Source organism: Bidens hawaiensis, unplaced genomic scaffold (genome assembly GCF_021521415.1).
Source record: "Bidens hawaiensis isolate Kalapana, Puna unplaced genomic scaffold, B.hawaiensis_p1.1 tig00011436_1, whole genome shotgun sequence".
NCBI classification, from domain to species: Eukaryota; Viridiplantae; Streptophyta; class Magnoliopsida; order Asterales; family Asteraceae; genus Bidens; species Bidens hawaiensis.
In genome coordinates, this window is record NW_027491890.1 from 150,238 (window position 1) to 171,940 (window position 21,703).

The following is a 21,703-nucleotide window of genomic DNA, read 5'->3' on the forward strand; positions in this document are numbered from 1 at the left end:
AAGTTTCTTTAGCATATAGTTAATATTGTATAATAAACAGTAATATACATAAGGGTGAACCCGAAACAAATGATAGGGGTGGGGGTATCCATGTCACATTATACCCGATTATTGTACACCATTCGTATGACGTGGTAATATACCTTGGTCACATAATGCCCAATTAATTAGTTGGATCAAACACCATATTATAATTGTCATTTCACCTTTTTGTATTACTATATAATTAGGATGAGTCAACTACGGTTGAATCTGGGATAAGTGATCTATCACTTTGTGTGTTACGATACTATCAAAATTTGATTAACCCCAAACTTTTTAAACACCGACCTCTAACTAATAGGTAAATAATAAGATTAAATACGATATGTATATACGTTAGTAATTAACCTTGTTAATGAACTATTTGTGTCAATGAATTAGTTTGATCAATTTACGAATGTAGCTCCCCCCTTGGAAGTATTTTGTTGTCTATCTTTCTCTTTTTCTTCTTTGTGCAAGCCTTTTAAATTATAAAAGGTTGACACCCCCATTTTGGTATTTTTTTTTGTTCTATGACATTAGTCAATCTGATAATTCAATATAAAAAAATCATCATTAGCCACTGTATCATGTATATCTGAACCATAGAATTGCTTGATCGAAAAGAGTTTCTCACTTTCCCCTTTTATATTTCAATTGTTTCTTAAACTTTTAATATCTTTTAAATTACATTAATCTTGGACCTTGTAAAAGTATTTCACTTATTTCAATTAGCTGCTAATTATTTCTAACATCATCGAGACTATTATTGCAGGATTCGAACCCTTTACTGTAATTAGATAAATACGCCATTACCATCCGCATAACCCAATAAAGCGACATATACACGAATATAATAAATAATACGATAATCTAAAATGTAAACGAATATTTCTTTTCGATTACTTTAATGCCAGCTGTTCAAAACTAAAACTAAAACTAAAACTAAAACTAAACCACCCTGTCTTGGTCAATCTTCCACCCCATATTGGCGATATTGCTAACCAGATTCATCCATTTTAATCTTCTCTTTCTTTCTCTTTACTAAACCCCCAATCACACAGCACTTGATGAACCACAGTACCTTCCTCATTGCTTCCATTAGTTAATTAATAATCAATCATGTCACCTACTTCCCGATCGAATATCTCCTTAGGGTTTATATCCCATTCATTTCACCGTAACCAACAACAAGTCTCCGACGACTCAGTTTCATTCCAAATCGTTCCACTTCAGTTAATGGAACAGCAAACGGAAAGCAACAGTGTGGATATTGAAACTAGTAACGCTGAGAGTGTGAGTTTGAAGGAAGATGAAGATGAAGAGGAGGAGTTTCGTGTGTTAGGGCATCAGCTGCGTCTCAAAAGGCGTGCTGGTGGTGAGGATAACAACACTGAATCGTCGTGTTCGTCGTCCACGTCATCGAAACGACGGCATATTGTTGATCAGTTGCAAGGGAAAAGCCTCGAATTGAGACGAAAAGCGGTTCGGGCTTGGGGGAACCAGACGCTTCAGGCTGCTGATCCGGATGTTTTTCAAATAATGGAGAAAGAGAAGCACAGACAGTATAGAGGTAGTATTATTGTTACTGCTCTTTAATTTATAGTTATTAAATTAAGTTTCCTAGTCATTATTTGACATAAAATTGAAGCAATAGTTATAGATTTATAGCACATAATAATTCTTAAAAGAAATTGATATATAAATATTTTGGGTTATATCATATACAAACTAAATTAGCGTGCTAATTGTGTGGATAATTATACATACAACATAGTGTAATCATAGTGCAGTGTAATTACAACATCAATAGTGTAATTACACTACTTGTATATATAATTTCACTACCTGATTTGCATAATTAGCACATTAATTTAATTTGTACGTTAACTTTCCTATATATATTCGAATAGTTTATAACTAATACAAGAAGCGCCCTTAGATTTTCTAAATTTGGTGTATTGTAATTACAAGCTGACAGTTGAAACTTGAATTAAAACGAAAAATAGACACATAAGAAATCATTTACGCGTTTTGGCTATAAGATGGAACCATGGAATATTGAATAAGTTGTGTGCGTGTTGGGTTGGGGGGGGGGGGGTTATTAAATGGTAAAATTGAAGCTCAATTAAGGAATTCGGGTCTGACATCTGGGCCCACATGAACAGGCTCATCGAGATCTCTGTATTCATTGGTTATGGGCTTCGTAAATCCAATCATAGCCCAAGTTATGCCGGTTTGAAGTTTGGTTCCTATTTGCCATGTTTTTTTTTTGTTCGACTTGTCCAAATAAGTGTCTGCCAACTCTAGGATCAACGCCTCATTATTATTACATCGGTAGTTTGATTATTATTTACTAATATCATTTTGTTTTTTGTTTCAATTCTTTCAGGTATTGAATTAATCGCGTCTGAGAATTTCGTTTGCAAAGCAGTAATGGAAGCATTAGGTAGTCACTTAACAAACAAGTATTCTGAAGGAATGCCTGGTGCAAGGATTTACATTGGTAACCAATACATAGACGAGATTGAAACACTTTGTTGTCAACGCGCGTTGGCTGCATTTGAGCTTGACAGTGATCACTGGGGAGTTAATGTTCAACCATACTCATGCACATCTGCAAATTTTTCAGTTTACACTGGTTTGTTATCACCCGGTGATAGAATTATGGGGTTGGATACCCCTTCTGGAGGTCACACTAGTCATGGATATTATACACCAAATGGGAAAAAAGTGTCGGGGGCTTCAATCTTCTTTGAAAGTTTGTCATATAAGGTTGATCCAAAGATGGGTATTGTGGATTTTGATAAACTTGAGGAACGGGCGGTTGATTTTCACCCAAAGATACTTGTCTGTGGCGGGAGTTCGTATCCTAGAGATTGGGATTATGCCAGATTCAGACAGATTGCTGATAAATGTGGTGCGATTTTGATGTGACATGGCTCAAATTAGTGGCCTCATTGCTGCCAAGGTGAATTGATTTGTCTTGCTATTTGTCGTCGCTTTTAACTCTACCAGGCCTGTAAAGTAATCGACCGTTTAGTGAACCGTTGGGCGGGAAGTTCGTTTGTTTAATGAACGAACGAGCATGTTCATTTAGTTAAACGAACGAACATGAACCCATTTCTCGTTCGTTCATTTATGTCGTTTGTTTATTGAAATTTGTTTACATTCATTTATGTTTGTTAGAGTACTTTCGTTTACGTTTGATAATATTATCTTTTAAAATTTTTAAGCCCATTACTATTCAGTCTAGTTTATTAACTTTTTAGGCCCAACACATTGTTCATGTTAACCTTGAATTGGTTTTAGTGTCTGTTCATCATTGTTCAATAATGTTCGTTTGTTAGTGTTCATGAACTGTTCGTTTATTCTGTTAATTTATGGACATACATGAACACGGACACATTCATTTTTTTGATGAATGAACATGTTTTGAGAAAGAGAAGCAGAGACAGTACAGCAGACGCTCCAGTTTCTTAACCTATGAACATGAACAAGAAAACTTCGTTCTTTTAATCGCTTGTGTTCAATTGTTTGTCTGGTTAAAGTTAAACAAACGAGTACGAATATTATGCGTTCGTGTTTCTTCGGTTCATCTAGAGGCCTAACCCTAACTAGCGTTTTTGGTAATGCTGATTGTGTTGTTCAGTAACATCATTCTGGTTTTCTATTGACTATATAGGGGTCAAATATATAGTTTAGCAGCATTAGGAGGATGCAAACTGATTCTGATTGTTTAAATGTTAGCTGTTAGGTCCTTAAATAAGTAATAACCAGAGTTGGTCAAACACTTAGCAGAGTATGTTTAGTTACACATCATTATCCAATTTTTGTTCTTCATAGTGTGTAATCATTTTCAAAACATGATGCAAAACACCCCTTTAATTACCTTTTGATTGTCGCTTGCAGGAATGTGCAAGCCCTTTTGAGTTCTGTGACATTGTAACTTCCACAACTCATAAAAGCCTACGTGGGCCTCGAGGCGGGATTATATTCTACAGAAAGGGTTATAAACCAACAAAACGTGGCACATTTTTGAATCAATCTGATGGTAATGATAAATACGACTTCGAAGAAAAGATAGATTTCGCAGTATGTTCTGCACTTCAAGGCGGCCCACATAATAATCACGTTGCAGCCCTCACAATTGCTTTAAAACAATTGGCTACACCTGAGTACAAGGCATATATGCAACAAGTTAAGAAAAACGCGCAGGCTTTGGCCTCTGCTTTACTCAGAAGAAACTGCAAGTTGGTCACTGGAGGGACCGACAATCATATGTTACTTTGGGATCTTAGAAACTTTGGATTGACAGGTAAACATTTTGAGAATGTATGTGACATGTGTCACATTACAGTCAACAAGATTCCCATATTTGATGATCATGGGAATATGGTCTCCGGTGGTGTGAGGATCGGTAAGTAAAAAACTTATTTTCGTTGTTTTTTATAGTTGGTTCATTACCTTTGGTTAATTGGTTATATGTGCTATCAGGTACGCCTGCAATGACCTCACGAGGCTGTTTGGAGTCGGATTTTGAAACGATGGGAGGGTTTTTGTTTAGAGCTGCTTTAATTGCGAGGTCAATACAGAGGGAGCATGGTAAAATGGCAAAGGGGATTATGAAAGATGGTTTGGAGAATAATAAAGATATTGTTGATCTACGCGCTCAAGTTGAAAGCTTCGTTACCCAGTTTGCAATGCCCGGGCAAGACGTGTAGGTAGTGAAGTCTTACTTTAGTGTAAGGGTACCAAATTAGTAAACACGGGTGTGTGTGTTTTTTGCTGTTCTGGTAAACATGAGTATGCGATACATGTGAATAGTTTGTTCGATGTGCAGTTTTGGTATCTGGTCTTCGAGTTTATAAGCCACTGGCTTGGTTGTCGATGTACACTTTAATTTTATGTTTTATCTCATTACCCTACATATTTTGTATATACATAGCTGAAAATTAAGATACTACTTCTGGAAACGTAGCACACAGATTTAAAAGCAAGGAAAATGCATTTCTAATGTTCCAAGAGTTCTATACAGGTAATCTCATGGTACAAAACGCGTCTTTTTATTCGTATGGGCATAACACGACTAGTGTATTGAGAACATCAAAAGATTCATTTATCGTTTCTACCATGTCTCTTCTACTCAATCCCGTGAATTGTTGCAACCAAGTTGTACTCCATCATTTAGACTTGTGATATTAAATGCGATTAATTTTTTCTTCGAATAGAAGTGTTTGAACATTCATGTTATTAGCCGAATCGGACTTATAAATTGAACTTACTTTTAGATTCATTTTTATTCCCCGCCCGAGTTTCCACATTTAGAGCTCCTTCTTTTCCAAAAATGGAACCGGTTATTGTTTGTGATGAAATTGGGGTTTGAGGGAGAGAAAGAGTTCATGTTTGTTAAAGCTAAACGCCCGATGAATTAGGAGCAGAAAAGAAAATAGGCAAGTATACGGGAACATTAATCTTTTTCTTAGTGTTTTAAGAACTTCGCTCAACCAATTAAATACTTTATTTTTTTCGTCATTCTTACTTTGGTGGGGTGATAGGTGGTTATAGTATAAAATTGAAAAATGTTCAATTCTTGTAGAGTGTAACATTTAATCGTTAAAAAAACCCTTATTTTTTGTTTGCTTAGACTGATGGGAGTGGAAACCAATTTACCGATAAAAATGCTGATGTGGCAAGAGGTGCTGGCGGTGACAACCACCCCACTCAATTTGGCACCGCCGACGGTGAAAATTTGAAGGACATATCGCCGAGAGAAATGCCGATGAGATTGAATAATTCCAAAAGAAATATATTTTTTTATTCCATGCATCATTGTCAAACGGTTGCCTTCTTCTTTTTCTTTTTTTTTAAATAAAATTAAATAGCTTATTTCAACTCCTTTGTTTCTCAAATTTTTTCATATAAAAAAATTACCACTCTATTTCAACTCATACCTTTAATTCAACTTTGTTATGGATTTTTGTCCGAACACGAGTCAACTTTGGTTGTAACGCTTTTTATTTACACGACCGTGTCTGTTGCATTCGCTTTATAGTAAATGACGAGGGCGAAAATTCGACACCAAAAATGAGAAGAGCTTCTTTGAAACGAAACAGTGAAGCGGGTCACCGAAAACGTAAACGTATATTGTTTGTATATGTTAACGATAACTCGTGAAAACAAATCGCTTTTGACAAAACTGCACGATTTACCGGTATCTACAACAATCTTTGCAACAATCCCTTTAAATTAATTTTAGTTATATAAATATTATTATTTTACTTAGAAAAGGAAAGAATTCGTGACCATTTCCATGCTATTATAAAAGAGAATGAAGTAAAATGAGGTATGATATGACGCTTACGTGGCACTATAAATTGGAAAGCGAAAAGGCATCCATACCTTATAGTCTGATTGAAAGGGTATTTAGGTTAATTACATAGGCTCTCAAAAACATTGATTATCTCCACTCAATTGAATGTCTTTATTCCCTCCTTGTCTATTTTTTTAAAATTAAAATCTAATAAAAGTTTCTTCAATTTCCAGTCCCACAATTTGTGAATAAACACAAATCAAGTTTTATTATTATTATTATTATTTAATTGATTGATGAAGATGAAGGCAAACAAACAAACTGATCCCAAGCAATTCTTTTATTCACCTTATTACATTCTCCATTACACCTGGTCAAACAGTTTCTACCAGTTGATTTTTATTTAACGTTAGTGACGCGTTACTAAAATTTAATAAAAATATGTCGTCAAAGCGATTACTTTTTTCTTTATATATTATAAAAACAGAAATAACAAGCAAAAAGATTTATGGAAAGAAGCTTAAAGTGTGGGTGTTTGTTTGTTCATGATTGTTTCACATATGAAATAATCACTTCCCTTCTGTTGCAAGTACTTTCATAGTATTTATAATGTTTCCCTTTCCATAAAGTTTCTTTTTTGTTGCATTGATATTACAATTGCCATGTCTTCCATGAACACATTTTGTTATTGAGTAATTTCATAAGTTTTTTTGTTAATATTTAAATTCCTAAAGTTTTAATATTACATTGATAACATGATTAAATTCTGTAACAAATATATTAAATATATATGTAGGGATTAATATTAGATTTTTTCAAATAAAATGTCCCAAAGAAAGTGTTATTTTAAAAATCTGAGCCCTAGAAACTATCTAATGAAATCCTGGCCATACGTTGAGCAGTTTAGCGGTTCCATCTTCTCTTTTACTTTTCCTCCCACGTCGTGAAGCCATTACCTCCATCTTATTTATACTTCTGTAAACCCTAATCGATATTGTCAAAATTGAGCTTTTAATTGTGTGGAGCATACTGGAATCGGATGGAATGGAGTTTTTATTATGGTTCAATCGGCGGATGAAAGACTTACAGTGTGGACCAGCGATGATGCTGGATTACCAGCGAACGCATCGATCGGGTGGTTTAGTGACGATGGACGAACTTGCCACTGGTATGTGTTTCTTAGTTGATTGGTTTGGATTTTGGGTGGTTTTCTTTCTCACTCCTGATTTTAATTTATTATGTGTTTAGGGTTACTATGGTTTCAAGAATTCAACTTGGTGCAAGTAATTTATTCATCTAGTCTGCCCTCGGTAAATATTAATAGATTCTTAATCCCCAATTTAGAGTCTTCGAAATGGCTATTTAGTAATTATTTAATTTTGTCCGCATAGTTTTTACACTCATTGATTTGTGTATGTTTGTTCATATATCTTTTCAGGTTAAGAGTCTAGCAAACACAAAAGAACTTGATTCGTCTTTGATTTTGCTAATAATACTGCTTAGCCTTCTGCTAAATAAACAACAACCATGAACAATTAATAAGGTAAAATTTTCAAGTTTATCATCTATGCATTTATAAAAAAGAGTTCTTATGAGGACGTTTCACACCTATGAACGCTGAAAGTAAATATTTTGATTTTTTTCCGTGTAATGCAACACACTTTGTTTTTTCTGATATAGTAAATGAAGAGGTAGGTCTCAGCAGAGCCCAGTTGGACTCACAAGACTCACCTTGAAGAGGGACGTCTGCGCAAAGACCAGCTGGATCCGCAGGACCCGCCAGGCTCAGAGATGAAGACCTTACGCATAGTACGCCAGCTGTTCCCGCAGGGAAAGCTTCCCAGTGGTAGTACCCCGACTGTTCCCGCAGCTGCGGATACAAGCCACGAGGGAAGGCTACCCGCACTAATAGTAAGGCTACACGCACAAGGCACTAACTCTTAATAATTCAGTAATGTCACCTGAAGAAGGAATGAGCAGCGCGGGAATACTCCTGCCCAAATGAGCCAGTTCGTACGCTTCTGGAAGATCTTTTGTACTATACCTGCCAAGGTATGGACAAAATAGACAAGATCTGATCAAAGCAGCCCATGAACCAATCACAGGGTGACAGCTCACCGACAACAGTACGAGAAGGAGCACGCTCTAGTACAAAATGTCACTATCAGCCGCTGCCTACCCACCAACTCCCATCGTGGCACGTACACAGTTCATGGTTGGTGAAAAAGGAATATTATACAGCTGTCCATGTCACTATCAGCCGCTGCCTACTCACCAACTCCCATCGTGGCACGTGCGTAGCCTGTAGTTGGTGGAAAAGGAATATTATACAGCTGGCCGTACCTGCTTGGAAACCTACCTTCGACTATAAATACTCCAACACCTTGGAACGGTATCATCATCATATATTATCATATATCATTTGATATTATCTTACCTTCTCTAGCTATTTATCTTAATATACACTTATATTCAGAGCAATCTTGTCTGATTCTCACGCCGGAGGGTGGTCACAAGGAGGAACCCCCCCTTCTCAGTGACGAGCTCACGGTGTCTGTTTTGCAGGTCATCAGAAGAATAACCATCTTCGCCGGACCTAACCCTCGTGGGGAACATCCACTTAACCCTAAGATTATCCGTAATCTGCCGGGGTCACTTAGTGTTTCTTCATTCCCCCTTCTCAGTGACGAGCTCACGGTGTCTGTTTTGCAGGTCATCAGAAGAATAACCATATTCGCCGGACCTAACCCTCGTGGGGAACATCTACTTAACCCTAAGATTATCCGTAATCTATCGGGGTCACTTAGTGTTTCTTCATTCCCCCTTCTCAGTGACGAGCTCACGGTGTCTGTTTTGTAGGTCATCAGAAGAATAAACATCTTCGCCGGACCTAACCCTCGTGGGGAACATCTACTTAACCCTAAGATTATCCGTAATCTGCCGGGATACATAACTAAAAGATAGGAAGCTTTGTAAATATTTTAGAATAAATCCTTTATGTGTTCCAAAGTTATCTTTTGTGTTTTTACTTTAATTGATGTTAATCAGTATGTGGCAGGAGGAGGGACAACGGTGGTGATGGCATTTTTCTTTGATGTTTTGTTTATTGTTAATTGGGATTGATTCATTGCTACAAGTTTACCTATTTGCCATTATCAATCATTTTCCGTACAATAATTTATTACTGCATTTAACATATATGGAAATTCATGCTTTTGAAATGCAATCCCTTCTTCATGCCTGCACAACATTGTCATTAAAACCCTCAATTAAATGGATTGCAGCCTCTGATCTTGAAGATGAAAGTGCCCAATTGGTATAGAACTTCTATTACTGTTATCCAAATTAAGCCTCTGATCTTGAAGATGAAAGTGCCCAATTGGTATAGAACTTCTATTACTGTTATCCAAATTAATTCAAGTGTTAACATCTAGCTAATTATTCTTTTCCATATTATTTGAGTTTTTGTTGTGGTATGCATATAATGATGTCTCAAAATAAGTTGCTATACTTGTGAAACTTATTATTATCATGTCCAGAATTCAGCATGTGTGAAGGAAATGATACTAGCTGCTACCGGCGGATTTGGAGATCGCGGTGTGAAAGTAATGATAGCTGCCAAATATGCTCAAGAATGAAGTTCCTTATCTTGTATTTTTTTAACACATGTCAATCATACATTAGCCTACCATTTTGTTCTCACTTCCTCTTATGCTGACATCTGGCATGCTTCTCCATCTAGTATTTTTTGATTTTGACGGATAATTTTAGAGAATAGGAGTTGTGCGGTAACCAAATCTGTTCTTCCTCATCAATCTCCATGATTCATAACTCCAGTTTATATGTATCATTCTACTCTTATTGCTATGATAATGATGATACGAGAACTGATAGGATTCTCTCGCCCATCGAGGCTTATTGTTGCAGGTGGTCAATATTGTTCAAAGTCAGCCAACCATTCAAACTGAGATTGTAGAGTTTTAGTTTTATAATCTTCAGTTCTATTCTTATTCTTAGAATATTAGAATACCCATTTTTTATTGTATAAACTATATAGCTACTGTTCTATTGTTTTGCTTTGTTTAATTTGCAGGAAAGATGCATAATATAGAGACCATGGGATGGTTCACATGGTAGAAAATGTGCTATTAAGCCTCAAGGCTTTATAAAAAAAGATAAAGATAACTGTTTGGCATGACATGGAGATGTTGACTCCATTAACTTCCAAACGTAACTCTTGGAATAATATTTTTTTATGTCATTGCATTTTATAAATGCAATATTTCCCAATTTGTAGATTTGTGTTGACCACATCGGTAAGGATTTTTCATGCCACTACTAGCGAGGTATGAGGTGGTGCGTGTTTTGGATGAAAGTGGCATTTTCTAAGAAGAAACGGGAAGAAAATGCCTAAACTACCACTTCTAAGTGGAGGCAGAGGGGATGACTCTGCATTTAACTATTCAACTTCTTAAAGGTATTGATTTTTTTTTGTTACTTAGTGATTGGTTAAGGGTTTTGTTTTTGTGTCGGGTTTATTCCTGCTTTAAATTGTATTTGTGTAATTCAAACTGGGGAATAAGTATACATACATTTCGAAGATTTAAGGCACTTCTGTGTAAATTGTAAATTAACTTCTGTTAGTATGATGATGATGGGTTTAGACTACCTGTTGGTGTTATTTAATTGTTTTCTTCTTTTGTTTTTCTTTTTTTCTCTTTTTTGCTTTCTGACCTTAACAAACCAACCTGATGTCAACTTGATTGCCGCGGATAGCAATTTTACTTTTATAAACCAAATGATGAACTGGTGTTATATTTTGTTTATTCACTAATTTAGTTTTGCAATTAGTTGGGCAGACTACACGGGTCTGTCTTCGGATGATATGTATTATAATTCCTCTTAAGTTCCATACATTGTTCATCCATCTGTGGCAGCCTCAAAATTATTTGGTACTTGCATGACGGTTTCTAGAAAACCTCTTTCAAAATGATTATTAGTTCTTTGATCATGGTGGCCCATTTAAATATGTGGTTTGATTTTCAAATTTGGTACTAAATTTGGTGATTTTGGGATTTCTAACAAGTTGTAGGTTTAGTTCGGTTATGAAAGTTGAGCCTACATTTTATCCTCACAGTTAGAATTTCTAACATTTTAGTCAACATTAACCATAAAAAGTCGTCATTCTGATGATAACAAAGTGGGTGCTCATGTCTTCCTTTTGTTGATTTGATTTAATGGTAAAATGTTTAAAAGTTGCCTTTGACTTTTGGTCAAATTTTGACCAGTAAAAGTCAACATATGATAACGTATGAATGTTTGAATACGTAGAAAGCTATTTTTTTTATTTGGTTTAGTAACCTTTAATGCTTTCTTTATATTTCATGTCTTTTTGTTGGATATTATGTTTCACTTCGCTTGCGTTGTTTGTTTTAGTGTTATCGGTTGTAACCGTAAGTATTCGTACAAATTGTGTCGAAGGCATTACAACTGGAAGCTATAATTAAATATTATAGTAGCTAATTTTTGGTTTATTTGCAAGCAGTCATTACATGTCAAAACATTTCTACTTATTTGGTTACAAACCCGGTGTGACAAAGTTACAGAGTGGTTATTGTCTATCAAGGGTATTATGTGCATAAAGCTAAAATAAAAACACGAGGTTTCTTTTCAGAAAAAAAAATTCATAATTCATTTTGGAGACGGATTCACTTTTCTAGGGTTTTGACCTTTGAACTATTTATCCCTAGCCATCTAAATAGTTATTTTGTTTTCCAAACATTAACAATTTTTTAATTAATCATTCATCTATTATATTAACAACAAACACTTCTTAGCATAATGCCACGACTCATATCATATGTATGTCACAACTAATATTTATTAAGAATCAAATTAATGTAGTCATTACATTCGAAAGTTGATATTCCAGTCCACCGGACGGGTCAACTACTAGTTCTTTATGATAGGGAATATATTTGTGTAAAGTGTAGCTTAAAAGAATCTTTAAACAAGAAAATAAAATGTTTAACAGAATACAGCTTATGCCTTATGGATTTGATCAAATATATAAATTAGATTGGAATAAACAATAAAAACTTTGAAAACATAACTCAAAAAGAAGAAAATTTTTTAATCTATCCCAACAAAACATTTAAATATTATATATACACACATAAAAAATATATCAAATATATCCTTCTTTAATTACTTATAACTTGGAAACATATTTACGTTTTTTAAGTAAACCATTTTTAACCCTATCTTCAAGTAACAATTGGCATCCGGTGTTCGCCCTTACCCCCCCCCCCCCCCCAAGTTTCTAACAACGATTAGATTTGTATAATATGGCTATTCATAAAATATGGTTACATGTCTCATACTAATTGCATAATGTTGATTATGTCACCGATTTTTCCTGATCAAAATTGAAAACTATTTAAAATATTGTTGCTCTCATGTATCCATTGTTCGATCGCATAGGATTTTAATCAATCGATTATGTTGCTTAAGTTTAACATGCTGGCAATTGTTTTCGAATACGATATGTTATCTTAAAAAAGAAAACAAATCTAAAAGTCCAAAACTTTTAAAATCATAAGGGTAAAGTTTTATATTCTACATTGTTTTCAGTTAAATAATTAAAAATGGGTAAATGTAATATTTTAACTAACAAGAAATAGAATATATGAAATTTTAATTTTGAAATGTAAATGATATTTAGGAAGTTTGTGATAACATGCAATATTGTAATATTACCTTCCTATCATTTAGTTCTGTAGTTTATCATGTTTTTTCATCTAGGAACTTAAGCAATTAAGTGGGTTGATGGTGTTAGATATAATTGTCATTTATTGGTTCAACTTTCATAATATCTTTAGCTTTATGTTATGTAAAAACCTAATGCGTTAGCTAATCTTTACGTTTTCATGATATATGTTTATACTCTATTAAATAGTCGTGAAGCAAAAGTAAAGTTTTACAAAACGATCATGGCAAGACATTCGCTAAGTCATCACTTTAATCTCAATGAGGCATGGTAACATGGACACAAGAATAATCAATTTGTATTGAGTTAAACTAAACGGTTTAGTACGTTAAGGGTTTGTTTTGGTAATCGTTTGATAACCAGATCATTTTCGTATTGTGCTATAGTAAATGGATTAACCGGCGAACGTCTTTAAAGTAATTGGAGCTAAAAAACAAGAAGTATATAAATTCAACTGGTTAACTTTGTTTACAACTTATGTATAAAATGTTAACTCATTTACATGCCGTTTACAACCTAAGTCTCGAGTCCTGACAAACCCGTATTAGACAAGGACGACAAGCTAGCCTTTTTTGACACACCCATCCATTTGACTTGTTTAGATAAACGAGTTCACATGATTGATGTCTGAACTCCGAGCTACATTGTATTAAGTATACATGGGTTCTGACCAGTGGCGGATCTAGAAAAAACTTTTAGGGATAACTCACTTTTTTTTATCGTACAAGACCGTCTTTGAGAATTTATGAGTCATTACGAGTCGAAAAGTGGGACTTAATTTTTTAAATTTTAATTGGGTTTGTTGTTTGACTCTAGTTGTTTTTAACACCATATTTGACCCGACTTGGTTTTGAATAAAAGTTATGTCAAAAAGTAGAAATAATTGCTTTTAATAAAATATATATTAAAACATAGACAAAAATAAGTACGTTGTAACAACATATTTCAGAGTATAGAAAACACTATATTTTGAAGTTATAAGAGAATAGCAAAAATAAATACGTCAAATTGTGTAAAACAAAAATTTTTAACAAGATTACGTTAATATATATTTTTTTTATTTGTTACTTGTGAATTAAGAATATATACATAAAATAGTAAAATAGCATACTTGTTTCTAGTTCAACTACATAAACTATACCTACAAATGATAAATAAATAATATTTAGAAATCCATAGATGAGTTTCAGTTGTGCTGTTAGAGAAAAGATGAATTTCCAAAATATTTTTCAATTTAACAATATTAAAAATGTGTGCCGTAAAAACTAAAAACAATATTAAATATTTTACACTTTTAATTTAATATAAAGTCAAAGAAAGGGCATTAAAGGACAAAGAAAAAACATGACTGCTTTTCACCTTTTTATCTTGTTAATTGCAAAACAATACCCCTTTCTATCTTATCATCTTCCTCAAGCAAGTCTACAACTACATTGCTGGAAAAGAAAATCCTATGAAACCTTCTTCACTTTCTCTCTTTATACAAATTTTGCTTAGGGGTATCATAATGTTTTTCTCAGAGGTATCCTATTACATATAAAGGGGAGTTTTTTAAAAATATTGTACCAATTTTACACTTCATCATGAAAGTTGAGGGGTAACCCGAGCAACCCCTGGATAACCCGTAGATCCACCACTTCTGACTTATGATTGATGACTTTGACATGAATAAATATATATTTTGTATTTAGATCATTCACTAATTTCAACTCTCCATTCCGGCAAGATTTTCACTCGTATTCTCAACAAAATGAGATATCACAACATATGTTTCACCTCAATATAGTGTGATATATCACAATTTTGTTTTCAAGCCCAACTTGACTCATTACACATGGTTGCACACTTAACTTAAATCTCTTTTGCGTTAATTACTTCCATTAAAAATGAAATACAAATTAATTATCAAACTCTTCAATAAAAAAAAGCCTGTACTTCACGTATTTGGATATTATCTTCACCATGTTACACCTCAAAAAGTCGTACCTCTAGCCAACCCATGTGCTTTTCCTAGTTGCATGTCCAATCATAAAGGTTATCAATGTCTTAATCTCAATACAATAATATCATCTATTGTCATTTCACCTTTGACGGGTTCTCATTTCCGTTTGTAACATTCTCTTTACAAATGTCACCATAATATGACTTTCTTGACACTTCTTTCGGCCCATCCTCGCTTTCCCATCAGTCAGAGCTAGATTTAGTCTAGCCTTGAAGGACAAGTAAGACCCCATATTCTTTTTGAAGTTGTTGTTGACTCACACTGGTTATAAAAATCACGTCTAGACATCGATTACTCAACGAATAATCCCCAAATACTCCCTGCATGGGTCGAGTTTTCGGCGAGCCATCCCTGAGTATTCCCAACTAAGTCTGAGTACTCCCTAACTAAGGCCGAATACTCGAATCTCCCCAGTCGATCGAGTTGGTAGCACTTAAAACACACATAAGGATAGGGGAATTCCAAATTTTGCAAGGAGTGAACTAGGGTTAGGAGGAGGCACATGAACTTATGAAAGATGGCAACATATTGAGAACTTGATGAAACGGGATAATGCGAAGCTGACCAATCGTCGTTCTTTCCCAAGTTAAATGACATACCTTTCACCAAATTATTACCTAACTCTTAAAGGACAATATATAGCCTCTTTACCTGAGTATTGAAGTCGGATATCATGAGGCTCTTGGTGGCGTTCATGAGATATGTTTGTTTCAAAGCCCTCACAATCATAGTATACGTACTATGACAACTTAGTGGTGTTTACTTTTGTAAAAAGTTGATTCAACGTTAATAAATCAAACATATTAAGAATGACATTCATTTCGTTTGAGGAAATGTCTACCCTTTAATGAATTGTATATTAGGATATAGCCGCTATAGAAAAGAAAAAAAAAATCAACCAAGGGTTACACACATTTATAGATTTACTATACTATGATCATTTGGTCCGATATACCACACCCTACAGTTCAATTTAAGTGAGAAAGCAGATAACATATCTCTAGTTTTATGTTATATATATCTTTCAGAATCTTCCATATTTTATTTACTTTATGTTATTTAATTTAAATTCTTGTTTCGGACCATGAAGAATATTTTTATCTTTCAAAATAAAATGGAAAATATCAGCTTTATGCCGAAGCTACTACTGTCATTCCTAAGATTCTTCTTGTTTTCTTATCTCCTTTTAGTAATAGTTCCAATGAGAGAATCTTATTCCCTTTCCACTTCTACTTATTTTTTTTTCCTTTGTTTCATATTTTTCAAAATTCATCATTACATGGTCGTGACCAACATCATTTCAATTACTTATAAAAATAGTTACATCATATCAAATCATAGTTTATAACACAAACATTCATTCCCATCCTCACCCATCCTCATATGTTTATATCATATAATACAATACAATACAATAACTGCTAATAATCAGCACTCACTACAAACCCTAACATCTTCGTTTCTTAATATCGCGTCTCTCTTCTCCCGATCTCTTTTCGTTCTACGTATGCATGTATGTGTCTAACTATATAACGATTCAATAGACAAGTGAATAAAAAACAACTAAACACACAAGAAACAAGACAATGAATAACATGAATTTCCTACATTTTAGTGCACAAGTCCAAGAGCTTCTTTCTACTTTCAACAATCTCATCAAAGAAGTCATCAAGCTTAACAATCACATTCTCAACTCCACATTTCAACACCCCAAAACAGTTTTTCAACATTTCAACCCTCTCACTTACATCAAATTCCATTTCCAACCTCTCAACTTTTGTTTTAACTTCATCCATGGTGTTTCCCGTGTGCCTAAATTCGTAAAGCAAAATACCCAACTGCCCGTCTTCACTCTCCTTTATTCTTTCGTGTAATCGAGCAGCCGAGACCATGAAACCCGACCCGAAAGCCACGTCCCCTTCGTTGTACGAGTTTGTATTGCCTTGAGAAGAAAAACTTGTTTCAGAAGTGCAATAAACTAGACCACTTAATAATATCATTAAAAGCAATGAGTTTGTGTTCTTTAATGCATAAAGAACTCCTCTAAAGCCATTGAATCCTTTAAGCTTTGATTCGATCGACACGTTCTTGTTGAACTTCATTAGTAACGGTTGGATTCGTGTTTCGATTAAGCTTCGGTTTACTTCCTCTAATCCCACTTTCTCCCTATGGCAAATATTGATCGCTCTAAGAATCTGAAATTAAACAATAAAAAAAATGTTACAAATTTTATTATTTAGTGCATAAACACCATCATGTCATGCTTTCTATTGTATTATTTGAATAACTTTAACAAAATTTATATGAGTAAGATTTTACTGGGTACGTGTTTTTATTATTTGTCAGCCTACTTACTTGGCGGGATGATTGGTGGTGTAGAAACCGGATATTTTCTAGGGAAGATGATATATTGGCGCCCGTGGTGTAGTAATTTTCCATGTTGGAAACACCTGTCTTCAGGACGTGACACACGTCCCCAAAGACGGGTGCTTTCGTCCATGTACTCATCAAGCCACTTTTCACCAACTGGCAAGTGTAGTTTTTGTACAACAAGTGTTAGTTGGGAGTGAAAAGACTGGAGTGATGAGAGGACATGTTGTAGGAAGTGAATGGACATAAAGTTATGGGAGTGGAAGGCGCGATATAGATCGTCAAGGCCTTGGGTGAGGTAGTTGTAGAAGGCGTTGACGGAGTTGGCGGTGGCGGTGATGGTGGTGGTGGAGGAGGAGTGATGCATGGTGGTGGTTGGTGGAGAAATAGAATGTTGGAATAATATTAAAAGTGGAATGAAATGAAGTTGTCAAAGTGAGAAGTGAACAAGGGGAAGAATAAAGAGTTGAGAGCTCAGATTTCAGTATTATGAAAAGGATTGGTAGTTGGGTGTAATTATGGGTGTTTCCAATACAGTGGAGGCTATGATTGTGAATATGCTACTTTTAATGTTTTAATCAACATAAATGTAGTTAATTCATATGCATGTTATTATAAATATATATATAGAGAATATGAGGTTGAGTTTTTTTTATTAAGTTATTGATTATTCTTCGTTACTAGAGAGTTCATATTGGAATGTTTGACTTGAGCTCGTTGACCAAATGTTTGATATCAATATATCATGGTTATAATTTAATTAATTGGTTTACATGTAATCAAGTCAGAGCCGTCGCATGGGTTGCAATGGCCAGACGGCAAACACACAAGCTCTATATGCTTGTGTCTTGGTTGATGGTCGACACGGGCACACTAAGACAATAGATACAATCGTGTACCAAACATTTAAAAAAAACTGTTTTACTGTTTAATGGCGTTTTTTGTCACATGGGTCATTTTGAACGGTCCTTCACACATGTCTTAACCATTTCATTTTCATTTGTTTACTATATATTTATATATGGACCAAAGTTTTAACAAACAAATAGCTTGGTTGATTGTTTGTTACCGCTTATTTTTCTTTTTTACAACTTTGGTTATTTTAATAATTTTAGTTCTCAAAATATAATACTTCAGTTAAATCTCTCACTAAGTTTAATAATGACTTCGATTATTAAATAAATTAATTTAATTAACTTTGATTCTTAAATAAATAATTTATTGTTTTTCTTTTTTATTCAAGGCGTTTCGTCCTTTTACAAACATTTTATTATTTAACTAAAATTATATTATTCTTGAAATGTTAAACTAGATAAGTTACATACATCGTTTGTTACTTAACAAAACGGACAACTTCCCCACCTCAACATAGGGGTTTAAGGCACCTAGTTGCAAATGAAGATAGATAAATAGCCAAAGTTTGTTGTTTTATTGTATATCATCATGTTGGATCCAACCATCATCAAGGAAATCTAATGGTCGGAACCAGTTTCATAGCCCTCGGAACGTAACCAGTTTCATAGCCCTCGGAACGTAACCATGTTCCAACTTGGACACAAACGCCCATCCGACCAAAGTCACAGAGGCACCCCACATATTATGGAGAATGATTCCGTGTTTGCGACTTTGGAAAACCAAAATCGAGCCAACAACATACAATAATTCAAGCTTCGCCATATCCAACCCATTGAGGGTAAAAGAAAATCTCTATCCAAGGGGCTCCGATTCGGTAACAAGCAGCTCGTGCTCTCCTTAATTTACGGTACCAAATATAGGTGAATGCACATATTTTTTGATAATCAGCCCGCTTATTGTACGTTTTTGATAAACTACTCCGTCTTAAAAAAGGCCCGATAATGCTTGTTGACCCCCTTAAGTTTGAGGATTTCAAGGAAATATGACTTCTCACCAATCTTCCATAAAAAATCCCCAAACATACTTCCCGTAAAGGTTTCACTCCATTGATTCATCCGGTTCCATTTAAAAGCAGCAGCATTCTAAAACTTCAAAGAAATAAAAAGTTAATGTAATCATTGAGTGAAACCTTTACTGTCAAACAAGTCAACATATTTTCTTTTTCTTTTTCCCGTTTTTTTAAATATGAACCCCAATAACCACTATCATTATATTTACAGCAAGTAGTTTAGAATTTTCAAGTAAACAATAGCTTATTTCGATTTTTTAATTTTTTTTCCATCTTGTTAAACCCTAAACAAAAAATATGAGCCCTAAATAGCATGAGACGGTCATAAATAAACAACATTAAATCACCTAAGCAAGATAAAACAATATTAAAACACCTAGGTCATTAGCAAACAGCATTAAATCACCTGAGTAAGTCTAACAAATCAAATATCAACTCATTAAATTCAAATACAAGTTATTGACACTCATTAAATTCAAATAATTGCTTAGAAATTACGTCATTACCTCTAAAAGTTAAGAAATATCTAAATGCTCTTTCAAAACCTTAGATCTTATCATCGTCGCACATATTAAAATGATAAATGATCCTTCCTTTTTATATTTATCTGTGTTGGGCCAGTATCTTCTTTTTGTCTTATATGGATCGGGCCCCAATTTGATAGTTACACTTTTTTTTTATTGAATATAAAACAATATAAAGTAAAAAAAATGTATATGTGTACAAAACCGGCATAACTCGAAGACCGGGGAACATCGACATAGATCCGACCTAAATCCATTCCATGTTTCTTCATTTGCGCCATCCGTGGGACACGGCAGCGAACCACGCCTCAATCTTCATGGTTTTGCATATAATATATCTGTGTTTTTCGGGAAGGATGGAGGCGAGATCCGGTTCTGATTTCTTCAGATCTAAGTTCCTTTGAGCAATATTCCGGCCCGTACCCCCAATGTGTGACGGTACAGATCTGCTTTCTCATACGCACGGCAACGGGTCACGATTTGTTCTTCTCTACCCCAAGCTTCAAGATCTGCTTTCTCATAGGTGAATGCACATATTTTTTGAAAAGCAGCCCGCTTGTTATACGTTTTTGGTAAACTCCTCCGTCTTAAAAAAGTCCCGATAATGCTTGTTAACCCCCTTAAGTTTGAGGATTTCAAGGAAATTTGACTTCTCACTAATCTTCCACAAAAAATCCCCAAACATACTTCCCGTAAAGGTTTCGCTCCATTGATTCACCCGCTTCCGTTTAAAAGCCACAACAATCTAAAACTTCAAACAATTAGAAAGGTAATGTAATCATTGAGTGAAACCTTTACGGTCAAAGCAGTCAACATGTCTTCTTTTTCTTTTTCTTTTTCCCGTTATTTAAATATGAACCCCCAAAACCACTACCAGTATATTTTACAGCAAATAGTTTGGAATTTTCTAGTAAACAGTAGCTTATTTCTATTTTTTAATTTTATTTTTCATATTGTTAAACCCTAAACAAAAATAGGAGCCCTAAATTTATTTCAGGGTCAACCAAGCATGAGACGATCATAAATAAACAACATTAAATCACCTAGTCAAGATAAAACAACATTAAAACACCTAGGTCATAAGCAAAACAACATTAAACCACCTACGGAAGTCTAACAAATCAAATATCAACTCATTAAATCCAAATACAAGTTATCGACACTCATTAAATTCAAATAATTGCATAAAAATTACGCCATTACCTTCAAAAGCCAAGAAATATTCAAATGCTCTTTCAAAACCCTAGATCTTATCAACGTCTAAGATGTTAAAATGATAAAGGATCATTCATTTTTATTTTTATCTGTGTTGTGATTGTATCTTCTTTTTGTCTGTTATGGACCGGGCCCCTATTTGATAGTTACACATTTTTTTATTGAATATAGAACAATATAAAGTAAAAAAAATGCAGAGTTGTATAAACCCGGCATAACTCGAAGACCATGGAACATTGACATGGATCCGACCCGGATCCAATCTATGTTTCTTCATTGGCGCCATCCGTGGAACACGGCAACGATCCACGCCTCAATCTTCCTGATTTTGCATATAATAGATCTTTGTTTTTCTGGAAGGATGAAGGCGAGATCTGGTTCTTCATTGGCCATCCGTGGAACACGGCAACGAACCACGCCTCAATCTTCGTTTTGTATATAATAGATCTGTGTTTTTCTGGAAGGAAGGAGGCGAGATCTGGTTCTGATTTATTTAGATCTGAGTTCGTTTACGCAAAATTCCGACCCGTACCCCCGGTGTGTGACGGTACAGATCTGCTTTCTC

The 21,703-nt window shown here is 34.6% G+C and overlaps 1 protein-coding gene and 1 pseudogene across 2 annotated transcripts; one reads left to right on the forward strand and one right to left on the reverse strand.

The window, feature by feature from the left end:
* Positions 1–1,057: 1,057 nt before the first annotated feature.
* On the forward strand, positions 1,058–4,920 carry LOC143537906 (serine hydroxymethyltransferase 6-like; annotated as a pseudogene). The gene is made up of 4 exons (XR_013136162.1): positions 1,058–1,594; positions 2,414–2,992; positions 3,934–4,441; positions 4,519–4,920. The product of XR_013136162.1 is annotated as a serine hydroxymethyltransferase 6-like (transcript).
* Positions 4,921–16,681: 11,761 nt separating this feature from the next.
* On the reverse strand, positions 16,682–18,061 carry LOC143537878 (uncharacterized). The gene is made up of 2 exons (XM_077031546.1): positions 17,461–18,061; positions 16,682–17,300 (listed from the first exon to the last, which is right to left on the reverse strand). Exons 1-2 carry the CDS (start codon positions 17,611–17,613, stop codon positions 16,710–16,712), a joined length of 744 nt encoding a protein of 247 aa, XP_076887661.1. The 5' UTR covers positions 17,614–18,061; the 3' UTR covers positions 16,682–16,709.
* Positions 18,062–21,703: the final 3,642 nt, after the last annotated feature.